Source organism: Aythya ferina (genome assembly GCF_964211825.1).
Source record: "Aythya ferina genome assembly, chromosome: 2".
Lineage (NCBI taxonomy): Eukaryota > Metazoa > Chordata > Aves > Anseriformes > Anatidae > Aythya > Aythya ferina.
Genome location: NC_140297.1, coordinates 116332687 through 116353299, shown reverse-complemented (window position 1 = coordinate 116353299; position 20613 = coordinate 116332687). Strand labels below are relative to the sequence as shown.

At 40.7% G+C, this 20613-nt stretch overlaps 1 protein-coding gene across 1 annotated transcript; it reads left to right on the top strand.

The window, feature by feature from the left end:
- Positions 1 to 1191: 1191 nt before the first annotated feature.
- RNF138 (ring finger protein 138) lies at positions 1192 to 12042 on the top strand. Its single transcript, XM_084507577.1, has 7 exons — positions 1192 to 1960; positions 2749 to 2914; positions 4453 to 4568; positions 6277 to 6345; positions 6823 to 6928; positions 7768 to 7875; positions 9296 to 12042. The coding sequence occupies exons 1-7, from the start codon at positions 1854 to 1856 to the stop codon at positions 9362 to 9364; spliced, it is 741 nt and encodes a 246-aa protein (XP_084363703.1). The 5' UTR covers positions 1192 to 1853; the 3' UTR covers positions 9365 to 12042.
- The last annotated feature ends 8571 nt before the right edge of the window (positions 12043 to 20613 follow it).

Here is a 20613-nt window from a genome sequence, read left to right as displayed (position 1 = left end):
CAATGCTAGATGGGCTTAGCAGGTCCAAAGTCTTCTCAATACAGAGTAATTTGTTGGCATAGTTGTATCACTATAATTATATTCTTACAACTTGTTATTGTGGAATAAAAGCGTGCAGTCATACTGCTGGCTTACTGCTAGAAGTTTCTGTCAGTATGATTCAGTAAGTAGAAATTGTGACCTAAATATTACTAATGCCAGTAAAACTACACATAGAAATACTGCTGGTGTTAGTAAATCTATAGTGTTTTTATTTTATTTTATTTTATTTTGTACTTGCCATTTATTTTTTTCCTATCACAAGATATTAATTCTTAGACATAACACAGCATTTTTATTTTTTTGATGATGATGGGTATGTGTATATGGAAAGCACTCCATACACGAAGTAAAGTATCACAGAAAGTAACTAATTTTGGGTTATCCTGATGGTCTTTCTTGCTCAAAACTAAAGAGCTGATGTGTTTCTTGTGCTGGATGACATCCAGATGGCCACAGTGAGGGGTCAGGTGCATTCCTGAATAGCCTGTGTGAGGTCGCATGGGGCCACCTCTATAGGCCATCTTCTGAACCTTGTTCTGCAGCTGATGCTGCTGGCGCAGTCACCTCAGCACTAGGCAGTGTGTTCCACCAGCAATGCCTTACAGCAGAGCAAAGGGCACACGCATAGTTTTTGTTTTGCGTAGGCTACGGGTTTCATTAGGCAGAGGTATTAGCAAAAGCCAGCTTTGTCAATATACAATGCTGAACCAGCTGCAGAACATTCAATACCTCAAGAGTTTCCTAACGCAAAGTCCCAAATTTATTAGTGCTAGTCAGCATAACTGGAAAGCGTTCACCTAGTTAATAATTGAAGCTCCTGAATGTTATGACATGGATGAAATGTCTGCACTTAGCTGGGTTGGCTGTGGGTTTTTATTATCTCCCGGAGACTCAGGGTGCCCATACAAGACCTGCAGCGCTTCCCCTCGCTACTTGGGGGGCCAGCATTCGCTTCATGCTTTTCCACACCGCTGTTTGCAGCCGCACCGTACTCAAAACAGGGGTGAGGACATGAAGCTCGCAGCACCCCAGGGGCCCAAACCCACGGCCACAGCGGGGCCCGGCGGAGCCCCCTGGCGGCGGGCACAGCCCCGCGGCCGGGGGCAGCGGCCCCGAGCCGCCCCTCGCCACCACAGCCCGGGCACAAGGCGGGGGGGGAGCCGTACTCCCTGGGGACATGGGCACCGTCCCCAAGCCCGGGGCAGGGAAGCGCGGGGCGAGAGGTGAAGGGTGAAGGGGCGGCCGTGCCGTGCCGTGCCGTGCCGGGCGGAGCGGAGCGGAGCGGGGCGAGGCGAGGCGGCCCCGCCGTGTCACAAGAGTCCCGCCGGGCCGGGAGGCGATCGCCATGGAAACCCAGGCCCGCCCCAGGCCCCGGTCCCGCCCCTGTCCCCCGGGCGAAGCCGTGGTGGCGGCGGCGGCGGCGGCAGCAGCGGGGCCTGGGCGCAGCGTGGAGCCCGGCCGGGGGAGCCGCGGCTGAGCCGCCCGCAGGCTGCGCGGCGGGGGCGAGGGCGAGGGCGAGGGCGGCGGCTGCAGCGCGGGCAGCGACGGGGAGCGGCGCGGCCGGGGGGCGGGCAGCGAGCGCTGAGGGGCGGCGGCGGCGGCGGCGGCGGCGCTTCCCGAGCCGGGCCCGGGCCGTGCCGGGCCCGTCCCTGTCCCCGTCCCCGTTCCCGTCCCCGTTCCGCCGCCGCCCACCTGGCGCCAGGTGCCCGCCCGCCATCTTCTGGTGGCCCCGCGGGGGGCGCCGCGGGGGGTCGGGGGGTGCTGGCTCCTGGCCCCCCCCGCAGCGCGCTGCGAGGCCCCGGCGCCTCGCCATGGCCGGGGAGGCGGCCGCGCAGCGCTTCGACGAGGATGATTTCTACTGTCCCGTGTGCCAGGAGGTGTTCAAAACGCCCGTGAGGACCGCCAACTGCCAGCATGTGTGGGTATCGCCGCGCTTTATTTCCCTGCCCTCCTTCTTTCCCTCCCCCCCCCCCCACCTCCAGCCCGGTTTTCAGGCAGCGCCCCGAGGTAGGGCAGGTTGACAAGGGCTCGGTGCGAGGCTGGCTCCTGCTGAGGTGTCCCCAGCACTTCTGGGCTTTGTTTGTGCCGCCCCCCGTTCACTTTCCCAACGGGAGCGTGGGTCAGCTATTCCCTCTTTCCCTTCGTCCGTTCCTAGTGGAAATCCATGCCTTCCTAGAGGAACGTTTAATCACAATTTACTCCTCTACTAACCATACAGGTTACATACAGTAGAAAGGCAAGATACCCTTGATAGTTGGTGTACAAGGCTTCGCGAAGAAGCCTGAGGAAAAACGCAGAAGTGAACGAACTGAAATCTTTGGGAAAACTACAGAAACGAGGCTTGGCGGTGTTTTTGGCTCCACTTAAGGACAATAAACAGGAATTAACTCTGATAAGATTTTCCAGTGTCACGTGCCTGCTGCACCATTTAATATCTCATTAATGATCAATCCAGTGTACAGCTCGGGAGCACTAGACAGAAAATAGTAAGATCTTTACCTGAAATTCATTGCCAGCTTCCCCTAATTTCCATATACTTCTTTGTAAGCACTGTTCATTTTTCTTATGTCTATCTTCTAAAGATTTTTGTTCAGTAGTCTGCGATGTATCGCTTTTTTTGCTAATAATCACTCATGTCTTCTGAAGGACAAATATCTAACTTTTTTCACTTTGCTAATCTGTGTTTGTGGTAACTTTTCAATTTAGATTTTGCAGGAAGTGCTTCTTGACAGCTATCAGAGAAAGTGGAACACATTGTCCTCTCTGCCGGGGGAGTGTGACTAAAAAAGAAAGATCTTATCCCAAAAGGGCTCTAGATGTTGAAAACAATATGAAGAAAGCTTCTGGGGGCTGTAGATGCTGTGAGAAGCAGGTAGAGTAAAACTTTACAAAAAGTTGAATAACCTTGTTCTTATTTTTAAACAGACACACTTGTACTGTGTGCTTTTCATGTCTGGGAGCTAAAAAAAAAAAAAAGCCTGTAGTAGTTTGGACTTAGTTTTATTTGGCTTGTGTACATGAGGCACGCGATGCCTACCATTAGCTACCTGTTAGGTATGCTTAACATGTAAACTGAAAGAAGATCTTGTATTGTCTACAGTGACTTTCTGAGTGGGGTGCCAGTTTTTCCTCCAAAACAATGAGAAAACTGGATATAGCTATAAAACTGGCAAAATAAAAGTTAGGTGACTGAAAATGAAAGTTAGAAATGTATGGAAAACCTCAGACACTTTCAGTAGGGAAATGAAAGTGCATAGGGTTACTTCAAAACTTAATCAAGTTGTGTTTTTTGTTTGTAATTTAATTCTGTACATAACATACAATCATGTGGATGTTTCTCCCTGCACCACAGAACATTAGTCCGTTTATTTTGTGATGGGGGCATTATCATCAGAACTTTGGGTGAAATCCTGACCCCACTGAAATCTAGAATAATCTGCCTTCTGCTATAACCGGATCCAGGATTTTAGTGACCCATTTTATTTACATCAGATTTCACCCGATCCAGGTAGTCTTTATGTTAGTTGGGTTTCAGCTGGGACTTGGGTCTGCCAGTATGCAAAGGTGGGCTTTTTGCTTTGTTCCACCTGATATGTCCAGATGGAACAACTGGGAGAAAAAAACAGTAACAAGTTGGTAAATCAAGAGGAAGAATGAAGCAGATCTTCAGAAGAATTTTAATGAAATTTAGGCACAGGCTCATGAGATGTGGTCTTGTTCAGCTTGTAAACCTGTAAGCATTTCTGAGAGTGCTGCTGGACCTGAGATTCTGATTTAGGCCATATCCAGTGCAGCTTTGTTCTGATAAAATCTAGGCAATTCATTACTGTCTTACTTGCATCTAAAGTGGATAGGCAGCTATAAGCTGTTGTTCATCTACCTCCATTTATGTTGTGTTTTTTTTTCTTTCTTCTTAAGTAGAAAACTTGTATATTGTCAGAACACACCTAATGCAAAAAGATTTCGCTCTGAATAGAGTAACAGTGGTCCAGAGAAGACAAGGAGCGGTGGTGCTGACATCCTCAGGGCCCCTCCCTACAGTGGCTCATCAGTAATTGATCTTGGATGTGAGAGGTGTAGTTCCCATGCTTTTGTTTCAGTCAAGTGGAGTTCACTCACATCTTGCACTCCTGAGAGAGCTTTCTCAGTTGTCTGGCTGTAGAGGGTTTGGGGAGTGGAAACATTCTCCAGTCTCACAGTGATAGAAGCTCTATAGGAAAAAAAGGAGTTGAAGATCTTATGCGAGGGAGGAAAATGTTCATCCTGAGAGGGGAGGCACAAGTTAAGAGTTCTTGCTGCATATCATGTCTAAATAATCCCTGCATGCATTGCTTTCTGTTGGCAGAATTCTCTTCCTTCTGTCCCTGGATTATTCAGTATAATATGAATAATTTGGCATTTCATTTACAGGTTAGATTTTCATGGATGAGACAGCATTATAAAACGTGTAAGAAGTATCAGGATGAATATGGTGTTTCTTCTATTATTCCAAACTTACAGATTTCCCAAGATTCAACAGGGAACAGGTAATCAGGGTATTTTATGTATAACTATGCATCTTTCTTCCCCCCAAAGGAATTTTTTTTTTTTTTCCCCAGGACATGTTTTCTTTTAGTAATAATTATTTTCTGTTATATTACACTTCAAAAAATTACAGTTTTTCCAGATGTTTTTCTTTACTCAGCACACAGGAGAAAACCTTTCTACATGATGGCTTGGAATGTCTTCTAGGGGCTCTTTAAAAAAAAAAAAACAAACAACAAAAACATGTAGTATTTCCAACTTACTTTCCTTGCTTTGACAGCATTTGAGCAGCTTGCTTTGCAACAGATCTGATAATATCTAGCCCCAAGGAAGTTCCCTTCTTTTATTCCCCCCTCCCTTTTCATAAGCCTGTTTTAGTGGTTATCCTGTTTCAAAACACTACTGTGCAAGCTTTTGTTTTCAGGTTGAATTTGTTTTGAACTGATCTCTTATGAGAGGTATAAGGAATGCCAGCATGTTATACACCATAAAATCAAATGCCATTTACCACTTTGCTTTCAGACAGTAAAGCTAAAGAGCTTTCTTCCTCATACCTTCTGACTGATGCGCTTTTTTTTTTTTTTTTTGGGGGGGGGGGGAGAAGGGACAGTGGGAGGGAGGTTTTTTGAAGACCGTTTTTACATACTAGTTTCATGGAGTTTTTATTGCATGTAGCTTGTGCTTTATTTACTGTGTGTATTGACATCCTCTTTTTAGCACACTGAACTTCTGTGTGTTTGGTTTTCAATCCACCAGTATACTGAAAGCAGAAGTTCAAACTGTTACCAGAACTAGTTGTAGCAATGTTTAACTGTAGCTTCTGGATACTGTTATACAATTATTGATTATGCCACTGTAGAATACCTTTGCCTGTAACATTATAGAAGTACGAAAAATGTACTGCGACCAGATTTGTGATCATAAATATTCATGTTCTTAGGGTGGTCAGTATATCTGAGCAGCTTCTTCTGGCATAACTTGAGGTGCATATATGGTTAAATGTACTTTATAAAATGTTCCTGTTTGTCACTCTTATTTTAGGAAATTGATATTGTGCACCACATGAGGAAATTTTTCTTGCTGTAGTTGAAAATTTTAAATGACTTGGACAAACACGTGATAGTTAAATGATTATTTACATAGCCATAAGTCAAAAAACTTATAAAATGCTATCTGTCTTATGCTGTTATAGTTCAAAATGCCTTTTGAGTTATGTAGCTGTAAACTCCACTACCATTCATGTTGACTAAATGCTTATTTTATGGTATACCAATTTCCTATAAAATTATATGGTAGTCCACTAAGGGTCACCATGGTAACTAGATACTGAGACATGCTTTGATCCAAAAGAAAAGTTGTGGAAGTTAACATATGTGCCATTGTGTGTTTTGCCTTGAAATTCATGGGACTATACATGGATGTATATGGATATGGATATATATATATATATTACTAAATATATATAACTGTATATTACCACGTATATATTTATTACTACCTAGTAGTCAATACGTAATAAATACATAATAAATAAATAAATATTATTAATACTATGTGGTAATAAATATATAAATATAGTAATAAGTATATAACTGCATATAATAAATTAATATATAACTATATATTACTATGCTATTACTAAATTTTAAGAAATCTTGATAGTGGAGGACAATAATAACCTAACTTTTTTTTTTTTAATTTCATATAAAGTAGCAGGAATGATTCAATATCTGATAACGGAGGGATGGCTAATAATCAAATACTTCAAGGAGATACAAGGTAGGCTGCTTTTTTTTTTTGATAGTTAATATTACAACAGATCCATACAATCAGTGTAAGCTTCTACTAACTAAAAAAATAAGCTACAGAAAAAAAAAATCAAAAATCTTTTGTTTCTTCTTCATTTGCATCCATATACTGGAATTTTTCAGTACTTTCCTGAAGGATTTGAACTAAAAGATATTACCAGTAAGAACAGGATGCAGTTGCAATGAAAAAAAAATAAAATAAAATGTATTTTCTGAAGTCCAAGTTTCAAAAGAATGCATATAGATGTACAAGTAATAAATTTGATTTACGTTTGCAGTTTGGAAGTGGAGCACTGTTAGGTCCACAGTTATGTTATTAATGGCGTTTTTTTGTTGTTGATTTGTCATTATTTTCCCAAGTTCTTATAACAGATGAGTTAAGCTTTTCATAACACTATTTCCAAAACATTTTTTTTTGCTGTTTAATGCTGTGTATTTTTGTTTACAGTGGACATCCAACCTTCAAATGCCCCCTGTGTCAGGAAGCCAATTTTACCAGGCAGCGCTTGTTGGATCACTGTAATAATAGACATCTTTATCAGATAGTTCCTGTTGTAAGTAATCACCCCCCCTCCTTTTAAAATGTATTTTTACCTATGTTTAATGCTTTAATACTTTGCTACTTTCATTTTAATTATGTGAAAATTAATTTAAGTGTGCAGTAACTAGTCTATATCTACACAGGTTGCTGTAGTCTTCAGAAAAACACTGTATTTTACTGCAGTGTGTTTAAACTCAAAACACTTGGCCATCTTCTGGTCATTTTTAAGACATTTCTCACATGATTGTCTCATTTATCTCAAGTTGAAACAAACTCAGCTTCTAAGCTTGACATTAGTTCCTTTTCACTTAGTAATTCAGATCTGTTTTTACAGAATCTCATTTGTAACATAGTTATTGTTTCATGTGAAACCTACAGTTACTTGGGAAGTAATCTAAGGTTACTTAGGTTATCAGAAGGAGTGGAGGAGAAAAATCTGTTTGGTTTTCCAGTCTTCTCATCTGTTTAGGAACTGTTGTTTTTTCTTCTCACTTACTTGATCATCTCAGCCCTATGAAAATCCTTCCAAAGCATAAGTAGGATTCAGTGATTGCTTAAAATTTAGTAAAGAAAGTAATGGAAATTGGCGAAGGGAGTGACAGACAGAAGTAATAACCCTTCACTTCTTAGAGAAACACTAACAAATTTGGCAAGCTGAAATTTAATTTTTGAATGTTACACTATTGAGGAAAGGATCACATCAAACTATATTTTCTGTAAACAATTTTACTGTATTTTGATAGTGGATGAGTAATAGTCTAGTTATTCCTATAGAACATGTTTTTAATGCATTCTGCATTACCAGTAACTTTTTTTTTTTTTTTAACTCTTCTCTTTTTCTTCCAAATTCAGATCTGTCCTATTTGTGTATCTCTTCCTTGGGCAGATGCTAACCAGGTCACCAGAAATCTTGTTAGCCATCTAAATCTGAGACACCAGTTTGACTATGGAGAATTTGTGGTAAGCTTTCTTGGCTTTGATATGTCTGGGAACAAATAGTAACTTTTTTTTTTTTTTTTTTCTCTAGAAATACAAATGTCAATTAAATTTCTTAAGAGCAGTAACACACTATGCTGCTGCTCTGGGCAGAAGTCTGAAATAGGCCTGTCTGTTGTTAACTTTGTGCTGTCTGCATGGAATGCTATTGGGAGTAGGTGTTGTCAACAGTTAAGCTATGCTCCAAACTGGTCACTTAAGTGTTTAGCTTAGTGTTCTCAGTCTGAACTATTTGTTCTTTTAAAACAGTCTCTTGCTTCTGAGGGAATCATAGATGCTACTCTGTTTTATTGACATTTTGTAGCTATTGTGGCAGCAGTGGCTAAACCATTGTTCTCAGGACTTAAAAGTGCAGCTTTACAAGCTGCTGTGCTGCTACAGCCTCTCTTCCAATATGTTGTGAGAGGGGCTGCATCATGAAAAAGAGACGTGACATTAAATCACTGGTCTGGTTGCCTTCTTTCAGGGCTCACTTGGAGTAAGGGGCCTTGGAGTAGTTGCAAAACTACATAAGCAGATTGTTAGTCACTGGGCTGATAGTAAGTCAAGCCAGCCAGATGAGTCCTCCATGTGGGATCAGGTCTCTGGAGAGTTCAAGCTGTAGTTTCTAGAGTATTTAACAGACTTTGGGGTGCACTGCTTTAGCCTTGTGTGGGATAAACATAGTAGTTGAGGCATAGGCACCCTCACAGGTTAATGAACACAAAGATAAGGTATGTTCTTTGTGTTGAGTGATCTGTGACAAAGATAAGAAGAGCTTGGAGAGATTGACTTGGGACTGGGCTCTTCAACATGAGTGCATCTTGCTTGTTTGAGGATATAGAACTGGTGGTTGGAATTATGATTTGAGGAAGCTGCCAGAATTGCACTAAAAAGGTGTATTACTCTGGCATATTAACATCTTGGAATACAGCTCTCCAAAAGTAGCAGGGTTAACCACCCATCTTTTGTGATACAGGTTTGCTTTCTCAATTTAAGCAGTATATTCTTCACAACCTGTGACTACTGTTGTCTGGGGATCACATTTAGTGTTTATTAATGGAGAAGGTTATTGCTTGTTGGAAACCCTGGTATAAGAATTGTATGACACAGTCAGCTTTCCTGAGCTGACTCTTCTGCAATGTAATTGAGCCAGGAAAAGAAGATGGACCCTTCTGTTTAATGAGCCTTGTCCCAATCATCTGATTCTTCTCCTGTCTTGTGGATCTTGTACTTACTTGATTAAATAAAAGGTACTGTGCAACATAAACAGTCAAGCACCACCAAGTATCACATGCCAATTCCTGTGTTAAACTGTGGAAAACGAATGATTAAAGTAAAGACTCTGGTGCATCTTGAGTATTTGAATATTTGAGTATTTTGATGATGTTTTCATTTTGTTTAGAATCTTCAGCTTGATGAAGAAGCCCAATACCAAAACGCAGTTCAAGAATCCTGTCATGTGAACTTTTAAAGTATAGGCCCCCTTCATCTTACTGACTGAGAGAAAAAAAATGCATTAATTCTGTTGGTAATCTGAAGCATATATTAATAAAAATAGAATCCAGTAACTAGTTTTCAGGCTTAATTTTTCCACGCCGATAAGGACTTTTCGTAAGTGATTTTACTAAAACTCAAACTAGACATTTTTACTGAGATCTGTCCCTGTGGAATTAGGGACCTTTTTGGAACATCTCACAGTTGTCATGATTGTCTTTAACTTTTACTACTCTGTTAATTACACAGTTTCTTATGTTAATGACAGATATTTTAACTGACCAGTAACAATTTGAAAACAGCATGTTGGAAAGCGATGCAAAGATGCTCTGTTGCACTGTTGAATTTTTTTTAAGTTAATTTTTCATCTACTAAGATAGCTGTGAGATAATAATTTTTTCTTCTTCCTGCCTAAGGACAAAGTTTTATTTGATGTTGTGGTTTGTTTTTTACCATTGCTATGTAAATGAAAATAATGCCAATGTAAGAAATCAGAATACTTGTTTTGCGTAGATCAGCAGTGCAGAGGAGGTTTCTTTCACTTTCACTGAGAAAGAATGATGCCATTGCCTGGGAATAATTACATCTGTGTTTTCCCTTTTTGAGCATAACTAAAGTAGGACACTTACTTAGTAAACTGGATGAAGAGTTTTCTCTGTACTCCCAACTATTCCTGAAGACCGTCCTCCTGATATATTGGGTTTGCTTCTGTCCTGCCTTTCTTGGGAGACTGTGTAAGTAGAGAACTAATCGGCTTCAGACCTACCAGTGCTCAGAAATGAACTTGTTTATTTTGGTAAAACTGATGAGAACTTCAACACCTACTGCATCCAAAGACTTGAAAAAACAGTTGAGAAGAAAAGCTTCTTTTAAAATAATTACCAACATATTCCTATTCTAGATAACCATACCCCCAGCAAGACAGTTATTAAAATCAGAGAAAAAAAATTGCCTTGGCAATTTTGAATTTAAATAGAAAATCAATTTTTTTAAATAATGTTCAGATATTTAATACTGATGGGAGGAATGGGAAATAAAGCTGCACAGATAACTTTTTTTGAGATTCAGACAGAGAGAGTTCTGAATATGTACCTTTAGGAGTGACTCTTCATGTTGCATTACTATCATCCATTGGCAAACTGTTGTTCTTAATGCGTACTGCAAATGTGGTGAAAAGCATACCCAGTAATTTTTCTGGTCTAGTTAATGAGTTATATGTAATAATATCAGTAGTGCAGCAGAAGTACAATCTGCTTCTTGTACCCTCTCTCCCATTTGCTCTCCAAGGTTTTGATTATTCTTTAAATACTAGAACATTTCTTATTCTGAAACTGTTAAGGTTGAAATGCCTCATTCTACAATGTAATGGGTTTCAAAACTGAACCCTAGTTATAGTATGTTGAGTGTTGGAATTAAAACGCTAATACACTGTAACTTGAAATTTCTATCTTCTATTTTCAAAAAGTCTAAAACATCACTGAAGGAATCATAGCTGGCTAAAATACAGCTAAAATCAGCTATTTCAGAGCTATCTAAAAGTTAACATCCCTTTTATAAAACATGAGTGGTATTTTTTTACTGTCTTGATATGATATTTTGACAAAAGGCCAGAATTCGATCTGGTGCTCCACCTTTCTTGTTTGCCTTCGTATTCCTATCTGAGTGTTCTCACTCTGTAAGCTCTAGTGCTTGTTCTGACCACATACTGTTTTGGTGTGGTTTACTCCAAATGTGATCTAACTGAAAAGTTTTAGATTTTTTTTTTTCTCTGTTCCTCTATAAAGCTAGCTGTGAAATAGTGTCCTTAAACAGAAAGAAATTTCAAGGTAGCCTGATACTAAAGTTGTAATTTTTAAAGATAAAATGACCGTGGTGTTTGGTTTTTATTGCTGCATAAATGTTCTAAGGAATTTAATAGTTATATTAAACTTTTTTTAGATTCAGTGAAATATTTATCTGATCTGGCAAAAAATGCCTGTAGCCAATACAGATTCAGAACACCTCTTGGACACTGGAACTAGTTATTTCTGTTACTTGAACATAACCTTGAGAATTGCAAATATATTTACATCTACTTTAAAACTCTGGGAAAACATGTTTTTCTATAGCAATAATTAGTTGTCACTCGGTGCAGAGTTGCTGAAGTAGCATTTTGGTCATGTTTAAATGCTGAAAGACTCAAATGCACATTTTAAAGCACCAAAAGGCTACAAACACAATATAAAAAACTTGCAAACTGTTTATCCTCTTTATTTGTGTATACTAAGATCTGTACTGGTAGGCGTTGCCTTGCTTAATGTTTTATACTTCTAATATGAAGATATTGCATCCAGTACATTCACTAGGTAAGCGTTTAATGAAAATGAACGATCTAATTAAATATGCTGCTGCTGGTCATGATCTTTCTCACTGAAACTTAAAACGTGCACAAAAAAGCTGTGTATTTGTAATAGGTCATGCTTATACTCAGAACATAAAAAACCTTTACTGGGACATTGCTGTTGAACAATGTTTTTCATGTTCATGTTGCCTTGTGTATGGTTTCAATATGCTACATTATGTTGGAATTTTACCTTCTGTTTTTTTTCGATTAAAGTTATTTTATTTTCTATTTGTCTCTTTGTTGCATAATAAAGATGATCATTTCCTTTGGCACTACTTCTTCCTTTCCAGATGCTTTCTAAACTTCAGTTAATTGTCATTCGTATGCCTTCATAGCATGTTGCTTGAACTAATGAGTTTGGCCTTGGCTCATGATCCTCTCATGAGCTGACAAGCTACCTTAAATCACATCATAAGATATTTCCACGAAGCAAAAATTATGATAGGTTGGACAAAACTGTTATTCATGCATCTTTTCCTCCCTCTCATATTAGTATGTTGCTGTCCCATGTGATGTTAACAGAAAAATAACCTCCTAAAAGAAGGAAAGATGTACGTAACGCTTGGCACTGATAGCAAACCTTGTTATCTGAAAGTAGATTTACTGAAAAGAGTTAATGTTTTTCTTAGGAACGACTCGTTGATAGGTTTGGGCTGGCTGACTTACTGGACCAGCTTGGTGGCATGCAGGTGGTTTATCCTTCTGCCCCTGTATTTTTGAGCAGAAAAACTTGGTTATTTTTTGTGTTTTTACATTCTAGGATCATACACATGATAAGATGGTTAGGACGTTTGAATTAATATCTTATTTTGAATGATAGAATATGGCAAAATACATACCTTTTAGTTTTTATTAGTTTATTGTTTGTTCTCCTTAGAATGTAGTTTTGTGAGCTCTAAACAGATTATTGTACCACCTAAATCTGGTTATAAGCCCTTTGCTAGAGATTCCATTTAATTTTCTTTTACTGTAGCAAAGTATATTTCATTATGTAGAGAGAATGTACTCCAGTGTGTTTAGCTCTCATTGGCAGCACGTTCATAATAGGATAAGTGAGCTCTGTAGAACTCCTCCTTGTCCTGCTCTAGTCCTAAATCAGAACTTCATTCCTGAGGAGAGAAGGGATCAGTTGTGTACCCAGGTTGTCTTCTGACAGGTCGTCAGGGCTAGCATGTATTCTGTGCTTGGAAGGCATTTTTCAGTCCCCTCTGCAGATGTTGAGACCAGTGATATTTGAACACGAGTGTGCTATAAATATTTCTATAGTATTTTTTAATATCCTGTGTTTTATGCCGAAACACACACATGAATTCATGGATCTTTAATGCACATGCTCTTTGCTGGGCCTTGTAAGTGCTATGCACTTTGTGAAATGACACTAGAACCTGCAGCCAAAGTTGTTTTATTGCAGACAAGCAGAGCTACAAGGATATCTTGCAATAGGAACCTCTAAGTTCAACAAGCAGAGGTGTAAAGTCCTGCACCTGTGGGGGGAACCATCCCTTGCACACATAAAGGCTGGTGGCCACCAACCTCGAAAACACTTTGCTCAAAAAGATCTGGGATTTCTGGTGAACACCAAGTTGAACAGGAGCCAGCAATGCGCCCTTGCAGCAAAGAAGGCTAACGGTATCCTGAGCTGCATCAGGCAACGCCTGGCCAGCGGGTCGAGGGAGGTGATCCTTCCCTTCTCAGCACTGGTGAGGCCACACAGGGAGCACTTCGTCCAGTTCTGGGCTCCCCAGTACAAGACACAGACATACTGGAAAGTCCAACAAAGGGCTGTGAAGGTGCTGAAGGGCCTGGAGCACTTCTGTGTGGAGAGGCTGAGAGAGCTGGGTGGGACTGCTCAGCCCGGAGAAGAGGAGGCTCAGGGGGGAGCCTCCCCCCTAAGTGTCTTATCAGTGTCTGTAAATACCTGAATGGAGGTGCCAAAGTGCCAGGACAAGAGGCCATGGGCACAGACTCTCCCACAGGAGGCCCCCTCTGAACACCAGGCAGCACTGCTTTATGTGTGGGTGATGGAGCACTGGCACAGGTTGCCCAGAGAGGCTGTGGATCTCCTCCTTGGAGATCTTCTAAAGCCACCTGGACATGGGCCTGGGCACCCTGCTCTGGGTGGCCCTGCCCAGACCAGGTGACCTCCAGAGGTCCCATCTAGCCTCTGCTATTTCTGTGAAAAGCATCTTCAAGGTTCTGTTAGAATTGTAGGAAACTAGCAATGAAAGGACAGACACGCTATATAGTTTTTTGTCAGTATGGAACACGTTTAAACTCACTTTTAAAAAGCTCTTCGATGTCCTGTTACATGTATAATTGAATACATGTAGAAGACAAAATTCAGGGCCTCTACTATAAAAAGGCTTTGCAATAGTGTTAAAATTGCCACTTCCCAGTGAATTACCAGGCTCTGGTTGACTTTTTTTTTTTGGAGTGTTACTGTGCTTAAACTGTAAGGCTGCTCTGGAAAGGGCCACTCTTTACCTCTTCATTTTCCCTCCCCAAGCAGCATTGTTCTGTCTCTAACACTTCCCCCCCTCACTCCCCTTTCCCAGTCCTATAGCGTTGTTTCTGTGGACAGGAGAGAGCTTTAAAAAAAATAAAATTAAAATAAATATTCATATGTTTACTCCCCACCCCCCAAGATGTTAGGAGATTGAAAGAAAAAAAAAATCATCACCATTAAATGCATTCCACAGAAATCACCTAATTCCATTTTAAATCTTTGTAGGAAATTGTATACGTTCAAGATGCGTTCCTCAACTCCATGAAGCTGCAGGTCATTGCCCAGGGCTTAGTGACAAAATACTGTTCGTATGAATTTGCTTAAACTTGTGGGAACACTTAGTCACTGGGAAAAGCATTCCTCACTATTACTTTATATTCTCTTTCTGTGTTCTTGGATGTCTCTCTTTCTCTTTTACTCCCTCTATGTCTTTCCCTGCAGCAACTCTCTGAAGTTTTCCCCATGTCAGTATTCCTCCCACTCTCCTTTCTGTCTCTTAAAGTAATCAACAATTAAATAGCTAAGATTATATTACTTAGCTACTGAGCGTTGTCTCATATTCTGTATACTTTATAAGTACCTGTGGCTCTACCCTCAGTATCCTGGGGCTGATGTCTGCCTCAGGGGTAAATAGAGTATCTAGCAAACTCGACATCAATACCTCCCAGAGTTAGCCTGCTACATTTACTGCTACGGCTGGAGCTTTTATTTCTCAAAAAGTGTTTGCAGTTTGAAAGACTCAGAAAGTCTTACCAGTCAGATTTGATATTCAAAGTTGTCGGTCCTGTCCCCTCATCATGCTAAAAGTATTTGCTTTATTGTTCTCCTTGGGGGGGGGGGGGGGGGGGAGGGGTAGGTGGTGATATCTTTTTAGATTAGGATTAAGTTTAAAATCAAAGCATCTCATGCAGACCAGCTCATTCCCCATAGCAGGCGCTTGTTTTTCAAAAGAACTTGAACTGGATTTTGTGTTTCTGCAGGTACGGACCAAAGACAATAATACGGACCCAGAGCAGGGTGCCCAGACCCGTGTCCAGGTGGCTTTGGAAGATCTCCAAAGACGAGATCTGCAGCCTCTCTGGGCAACCTGTGCCATTGCTCCATCACCCACACATAAAGCAGTGCTGCCTGGTGTTCAGAGGGAGCCTCCTGTGGGCCAGTTTGTGCCCATGGCCTCTTGTCCTGGCACTGGGCACCACTGAACAGAGCCTGGCTCTGACCTCTTGGCACCTTCCTTCACATATTGACAGACACTGATGAGCTCCCCCTGGGCCTCCTCTTCTCCAGGCTGAGCACTTCCAGCCTCTCTTCACAGGAGAGGTGCTCCAGGCCCTTCACCAGGCCCTTCTCCAGGGTAGCTGTTGAAGCTGCAGTGCCACAGAAGGTGCAATTTATGTGCCGCCTCAGTTGTGAGACTGTTCAAACTTCAGTAGTTTCTTTTATGAATTTTTCTTCTTTCATATTTCAAGCCACAAGAGGGCACTGAATATTTTTGAGTTGTCTCTGAGTAAGTGTAGGATTTAACGATGCTAATTCACTAAGTAGCTGTACTCCTAGACACTTTTAGATAAATTTCTATCCAGACATTTCATAAAACATAATAAATCTTTTACACATTTTAGGGGCTGAGAGGCTTTCTGTAGATTGGAATGATTCCACTAAGAATATTTCGAATTTACTTGAAATCCTGCAACTCATAAAGTGTGTTTTATCACCTGGACAAGTAAGCTGTACTCACCCAGGACAGTGCCCTGGGAAGAACTGAGTGCTCCCCAGGTGACAAGTGGACACAGAAATTAGCGTGGTCATGCAAGCTCTTCCCTTGCAAGTCCCCTCCATCCCCGAATGCCTTTTTTAGAGGTGTTTAAAATGAAAGTGTTGTAGTAGTGCAGCCAGGAATCACAAGGGGGCATCTGAGGACTGTTGCTTTCTGTGCTAATGAGCAATATCGCTGATTTTTGACTCCTTGCTTTATTAAACTGCAACCATGCCATCGACCTCGCCCATCACACCTGGGCTGAGCTGTTCCCAACTGCTGCGGTGGCCGGGTGCAGGGAGGCTTCGGTACCCCCTTGCACTACTTAGGCCTGGTAAGCTGCTCTCTGCCTGCACGCTCAATAGTTTGGGGTTGCCACAGGCCTCCGGAGTGAAGAGAAAAATTCTCCCAGCCACGTCTCACAGTCTGCCATCTGAAAGAGAGCAAAATATCCCTGGAGTGGTCTCCCCGAGCGGCGTGATGTTTCATGGCCAGCTCCAGCCACTGTAGGGCTGCACGCAACTCACTGTTTGCTTCGCACGGTAACATCATTTGTGCTTACCTTAAAACGCACGTGTGTGAAAACATGTCAGATGTGGCTCATGAAATGGTGTACACCCAAGCTTTATCTGGGTGCTTTTTAATGTCCTAATTCCCCTGTAGCTAAGTAGTGGGAGGAAGCTGAAGGTTTGTTTCATGTTCTCGGTAACTCTTAATGAAAGCAAACATTGTATTTCATAAAATCATAGGAAGGTTTGGGTCAGAAGAGACCTTAAAGACCACCTGGTTTCAACCCCCTGCCATCGGCAGGGACACCACCCACCAGACCAGGCTGCCCAAAGCCCCGTCCAGCCTGGCCTTGAACACCTCCAGGGATGGGGCATCCACAGCTTCTCTGGGCAGCCTGTGCCAGGTTTGCTCCCCTGCAAGAAGACAGAACACCTGTATTTGGTATCTGTTGTAATTTTCACTTTCTTACATTTATTTCCATTAGACACCTGCTGGGTTTGTAGACATTGGAGTTTCTTAACTCGAAATACTTACGTCTTCAACTTGAAACATTTTGGATTTGGATGAAGGTCTCTTATCTTGCAGGTTTATCTGACAGCCCTTATCTTTATTGGTACTTGTGCCTCGTCAGCCAAGGAGATAGCTTTTCAGTGTTATCCCCTTTCATGAGTTTAAGTGAAAAAGTGAAGCTAATTTGTGTGAGATAACACAGGAAGTTTGAGATGGGGCAAGGAACAATCTGCTATCTGAGGGTAATAGACCATTTGAATATCCTCCTGCTCTTTAACAATAGCTCTACAAGCACTGCTAAATGCTCTACAAGACAGCAATTTGTAAGATAACTTAATTAATTCATATCACTTAAGTTCACATTGAAACCCACAGTCAGTCAAGTTTCACCCAAATGTCAACAAGCAGCCATGAATCACAGTTGTTCACTGAGCAGTATACTGATAGCAAAATTATCAAAGCATCTGTGCTGAAACACAGATCAACAAAACTAACCAAGTATAAAACGGCCTATCAAAAATGCTCGAAAATCTCTGTCCATCTAGAGCTGTTTTTTATTATTTTTATGGTTCTTTGTAGTTAGCTGAGATTGCATTTGGAAATTAAGTTCCTTTGGCTTTATAAATAACACCTGCAAGCAAAATAGGACTTTTTATAGCTCTCCTGTACTTCTCTTATTTTTTTTTTCCAGTATGTCCACCAGCATTACTGTCTGTTCCTGGGTTCTTATCCCCAGATACAGCTTTACTAAGCAGTCTAAAGCAGGTGCAGCTTTCCATCTGCACTGGGCAAACAACGCCTGGTGAATGTTCCTTATTCTGCAACAAGGCAGCAGGATAAGGACTGCAGGATTACCATTACTACCTGTGGTTCAATAGTGCCCACCTGTGATGGTGCTGCCCTACAGACACCAGGAGGCACTGCCTGTCCAAGGGAATGTGCAGCTTGCTCTGTGATGATGCCCATCTGCCTGCTGATAGAGATCCAAGGGGTCACTGCAGGACTTCTGCAGCAACCTCCACATTGATTTCTGATGTCTTTCCATGTCACTGCTTGTACTACCAGCACAGGAGCATGTGGGTCTATGGGGCAAAATCTAATTGACTAGAATCAACCAGCTAAAGACCTTCTCATTCTGTTTTCTTTCTTTTCCTCAAATACAGAGCTTCTAGTCAGTGGACACTACCTGCAGATTAAAATGGGATGGAAACAACATCCTTTGAATCCACAGTTCCCTGACTGTGTCAAGAAAGGATATGTGTTACTTTTGGCTGTTATATGTCCTGGTAATTGTAGAAGAAATTCATAATGTAAGACTGCCATTCTTCTTATATATCTGAAAACTCACACCACCTATTCAAATAAGTTTCACTATCCCTCATTAATTCATCCGAGTAATACTCAGTTACTTCCTACTGTGGACCTCGGTCTTAGAAGTATGATACGGCACATAGTGCTTTTCATCTTTAAAGTAAAATACAGAGTCACGTAGCAAAACCCTTATGTAAAATAAGGGGTAGGTATATTGCCTGAACACAGGAAGTCAATGATAAAGCAAGGTGTTTGTCATTATAGAGAACATGGTCACAAAAGTAGATAAGCTCCATAGAAAAGATTTTGCCAATTAGATTAAAAAACAACAAACAAACAAACAAAACCTTCATGAAGACTTCCCACTTATTTCCATTGTCTCAGCATGTATTAAAAATCCATTAAAAAGCATGTATTAAAAATCCATTTAGCTACTTTACATAGTCAGAACTTCTGACTTAGAATTCCACACACTCTGTTGTTCACCTATTGTTTAACTATCTATTATTTCTTGTTTTATTGTACTAGATAACTGGTTGAAAATCTGAATGAACTATAAGAAAAACATATATATGGGCTGTATAACAATGCAGAGTTAGCTGCATTGGTTAACTGTGTGCAATGGTTAACTTTGTCTGTGCCTTCTCTCTTTCATGTTACCATACGCCAATTCCAACACTTCGTAATGTTTTCTTTGGGTAGCACACTTTTTATCCAGTCCTCCAAGCAGATTCATCATGACATAGAGGTTTATTGAGCACTTCTTTGTGACCGGAAAATCATCCTTGCATCTCCTATTGTAAAGAGGTTGGTGTGAGGTCTCGGTGCTGGTTGATGCATCTTACAGGTGGGGATGTGGGAACAGAAAGCAGACTGTCTTGATTAGTTACATGTAGGAGGGACCAAAGAAGTAGAAAAACAGTCTTCTAGGCTTTTTTCCAACACTGTGACCAAAGCAAAAACTGTTTTTTTTTGTTTGTTTGTTTGTTTTTGTTTGTTTGTTTGTTTGTTTTTGAGTTCATTACAAGGCATCTATAAGGTACTATAATCAAGGAATAATGGCGGTAGTCTTTTACTTTGGATCAGAAGTGTATTTTTTTAAACAAGTATCATAATCATCCTCACCATACTTTAGTTCACATCACAAAGCAGTGTAGGAGCATACAAACTGAATTCCTTTGGTCTGAAACTAAACCAGAATATGTGCTTCAAATCCTTGCTTAATACAGTCCAGTTGCCACCACTGAATTGCAATCCTTGAGATCAGATCAGAGCTCGGCTGGAGTAAAACCCTTTGAAATGTGTACAGCATAGATGCCAGGTTCTTAGCACCAAATCCTTCGATTTAGAAATCTGTTCCAGTTGATTCAAAGTGGTTGTTACTATAGCCATAGCCAGTATAACCTACAGAGCCTCCAGAAGGGGAATTACTGGCTTCACCCAGCAGCTGCAGAAGGCAGCAGGCAGAATTCAAGGACTGCTGAACTTGAAAAAAAAAAAAAAAAAAAAGCTTTTTAGCCTTCCAGGTACTACTGATCTGATAACAACTGACAGTGTCATTGTTGGTGGCTAGAGAACTACAATATTTAGTATTAATTTTTGTAGAAAAAAAAAGCTAATCCTGTAAGAACAATGATAACAACTGCTGCTTCCCAGTGAATCAACAGTGTAATAAGCATGGATCTGGGCAGCTAAAAACTGGCTTGGCTTGGCAATTGCTTGCGATCAACCAGTTGTTTCTTATCAGTTCTGATACTAGTGATGCTAGTATGAGAAATTTTTATATAATCATGTGAAATTCTTTTTTTTTTTTTTTTTTTTTTTTTCATTTACATTACAAAATCTAAATGCCATTTTAGTTTTCATGAAATTCTAGCCAGATAGCTGTTCTGGGAAAATAAACAGCTAGCCAAGTTGATCATACAATAACTACAAGTACCTAAAATTTAAGCATAAGAAGGAACTTAAGTGGCAATTTCAGCCCTCCCTGTCTGTTAGTAGAGAGGAGAGAAGAATGAAGTTGGAATAAGCTAAAACTGCAAGCAGTGACAATGGTGATAGTACAATAGCTATAGCAACATTAAAAATATATATATTAATTTGTAAGGAATTTTTACATAAAGACAGGAGAATGCCACCACCTGATTTACTGACAAGTACAGTGTCTCACATTTATCAACAATAGAAACAGCATTTCCTTTTCTGAAAGCAAGATTCTGAAACCATGTTACTGGCAGATTTTTTTACATG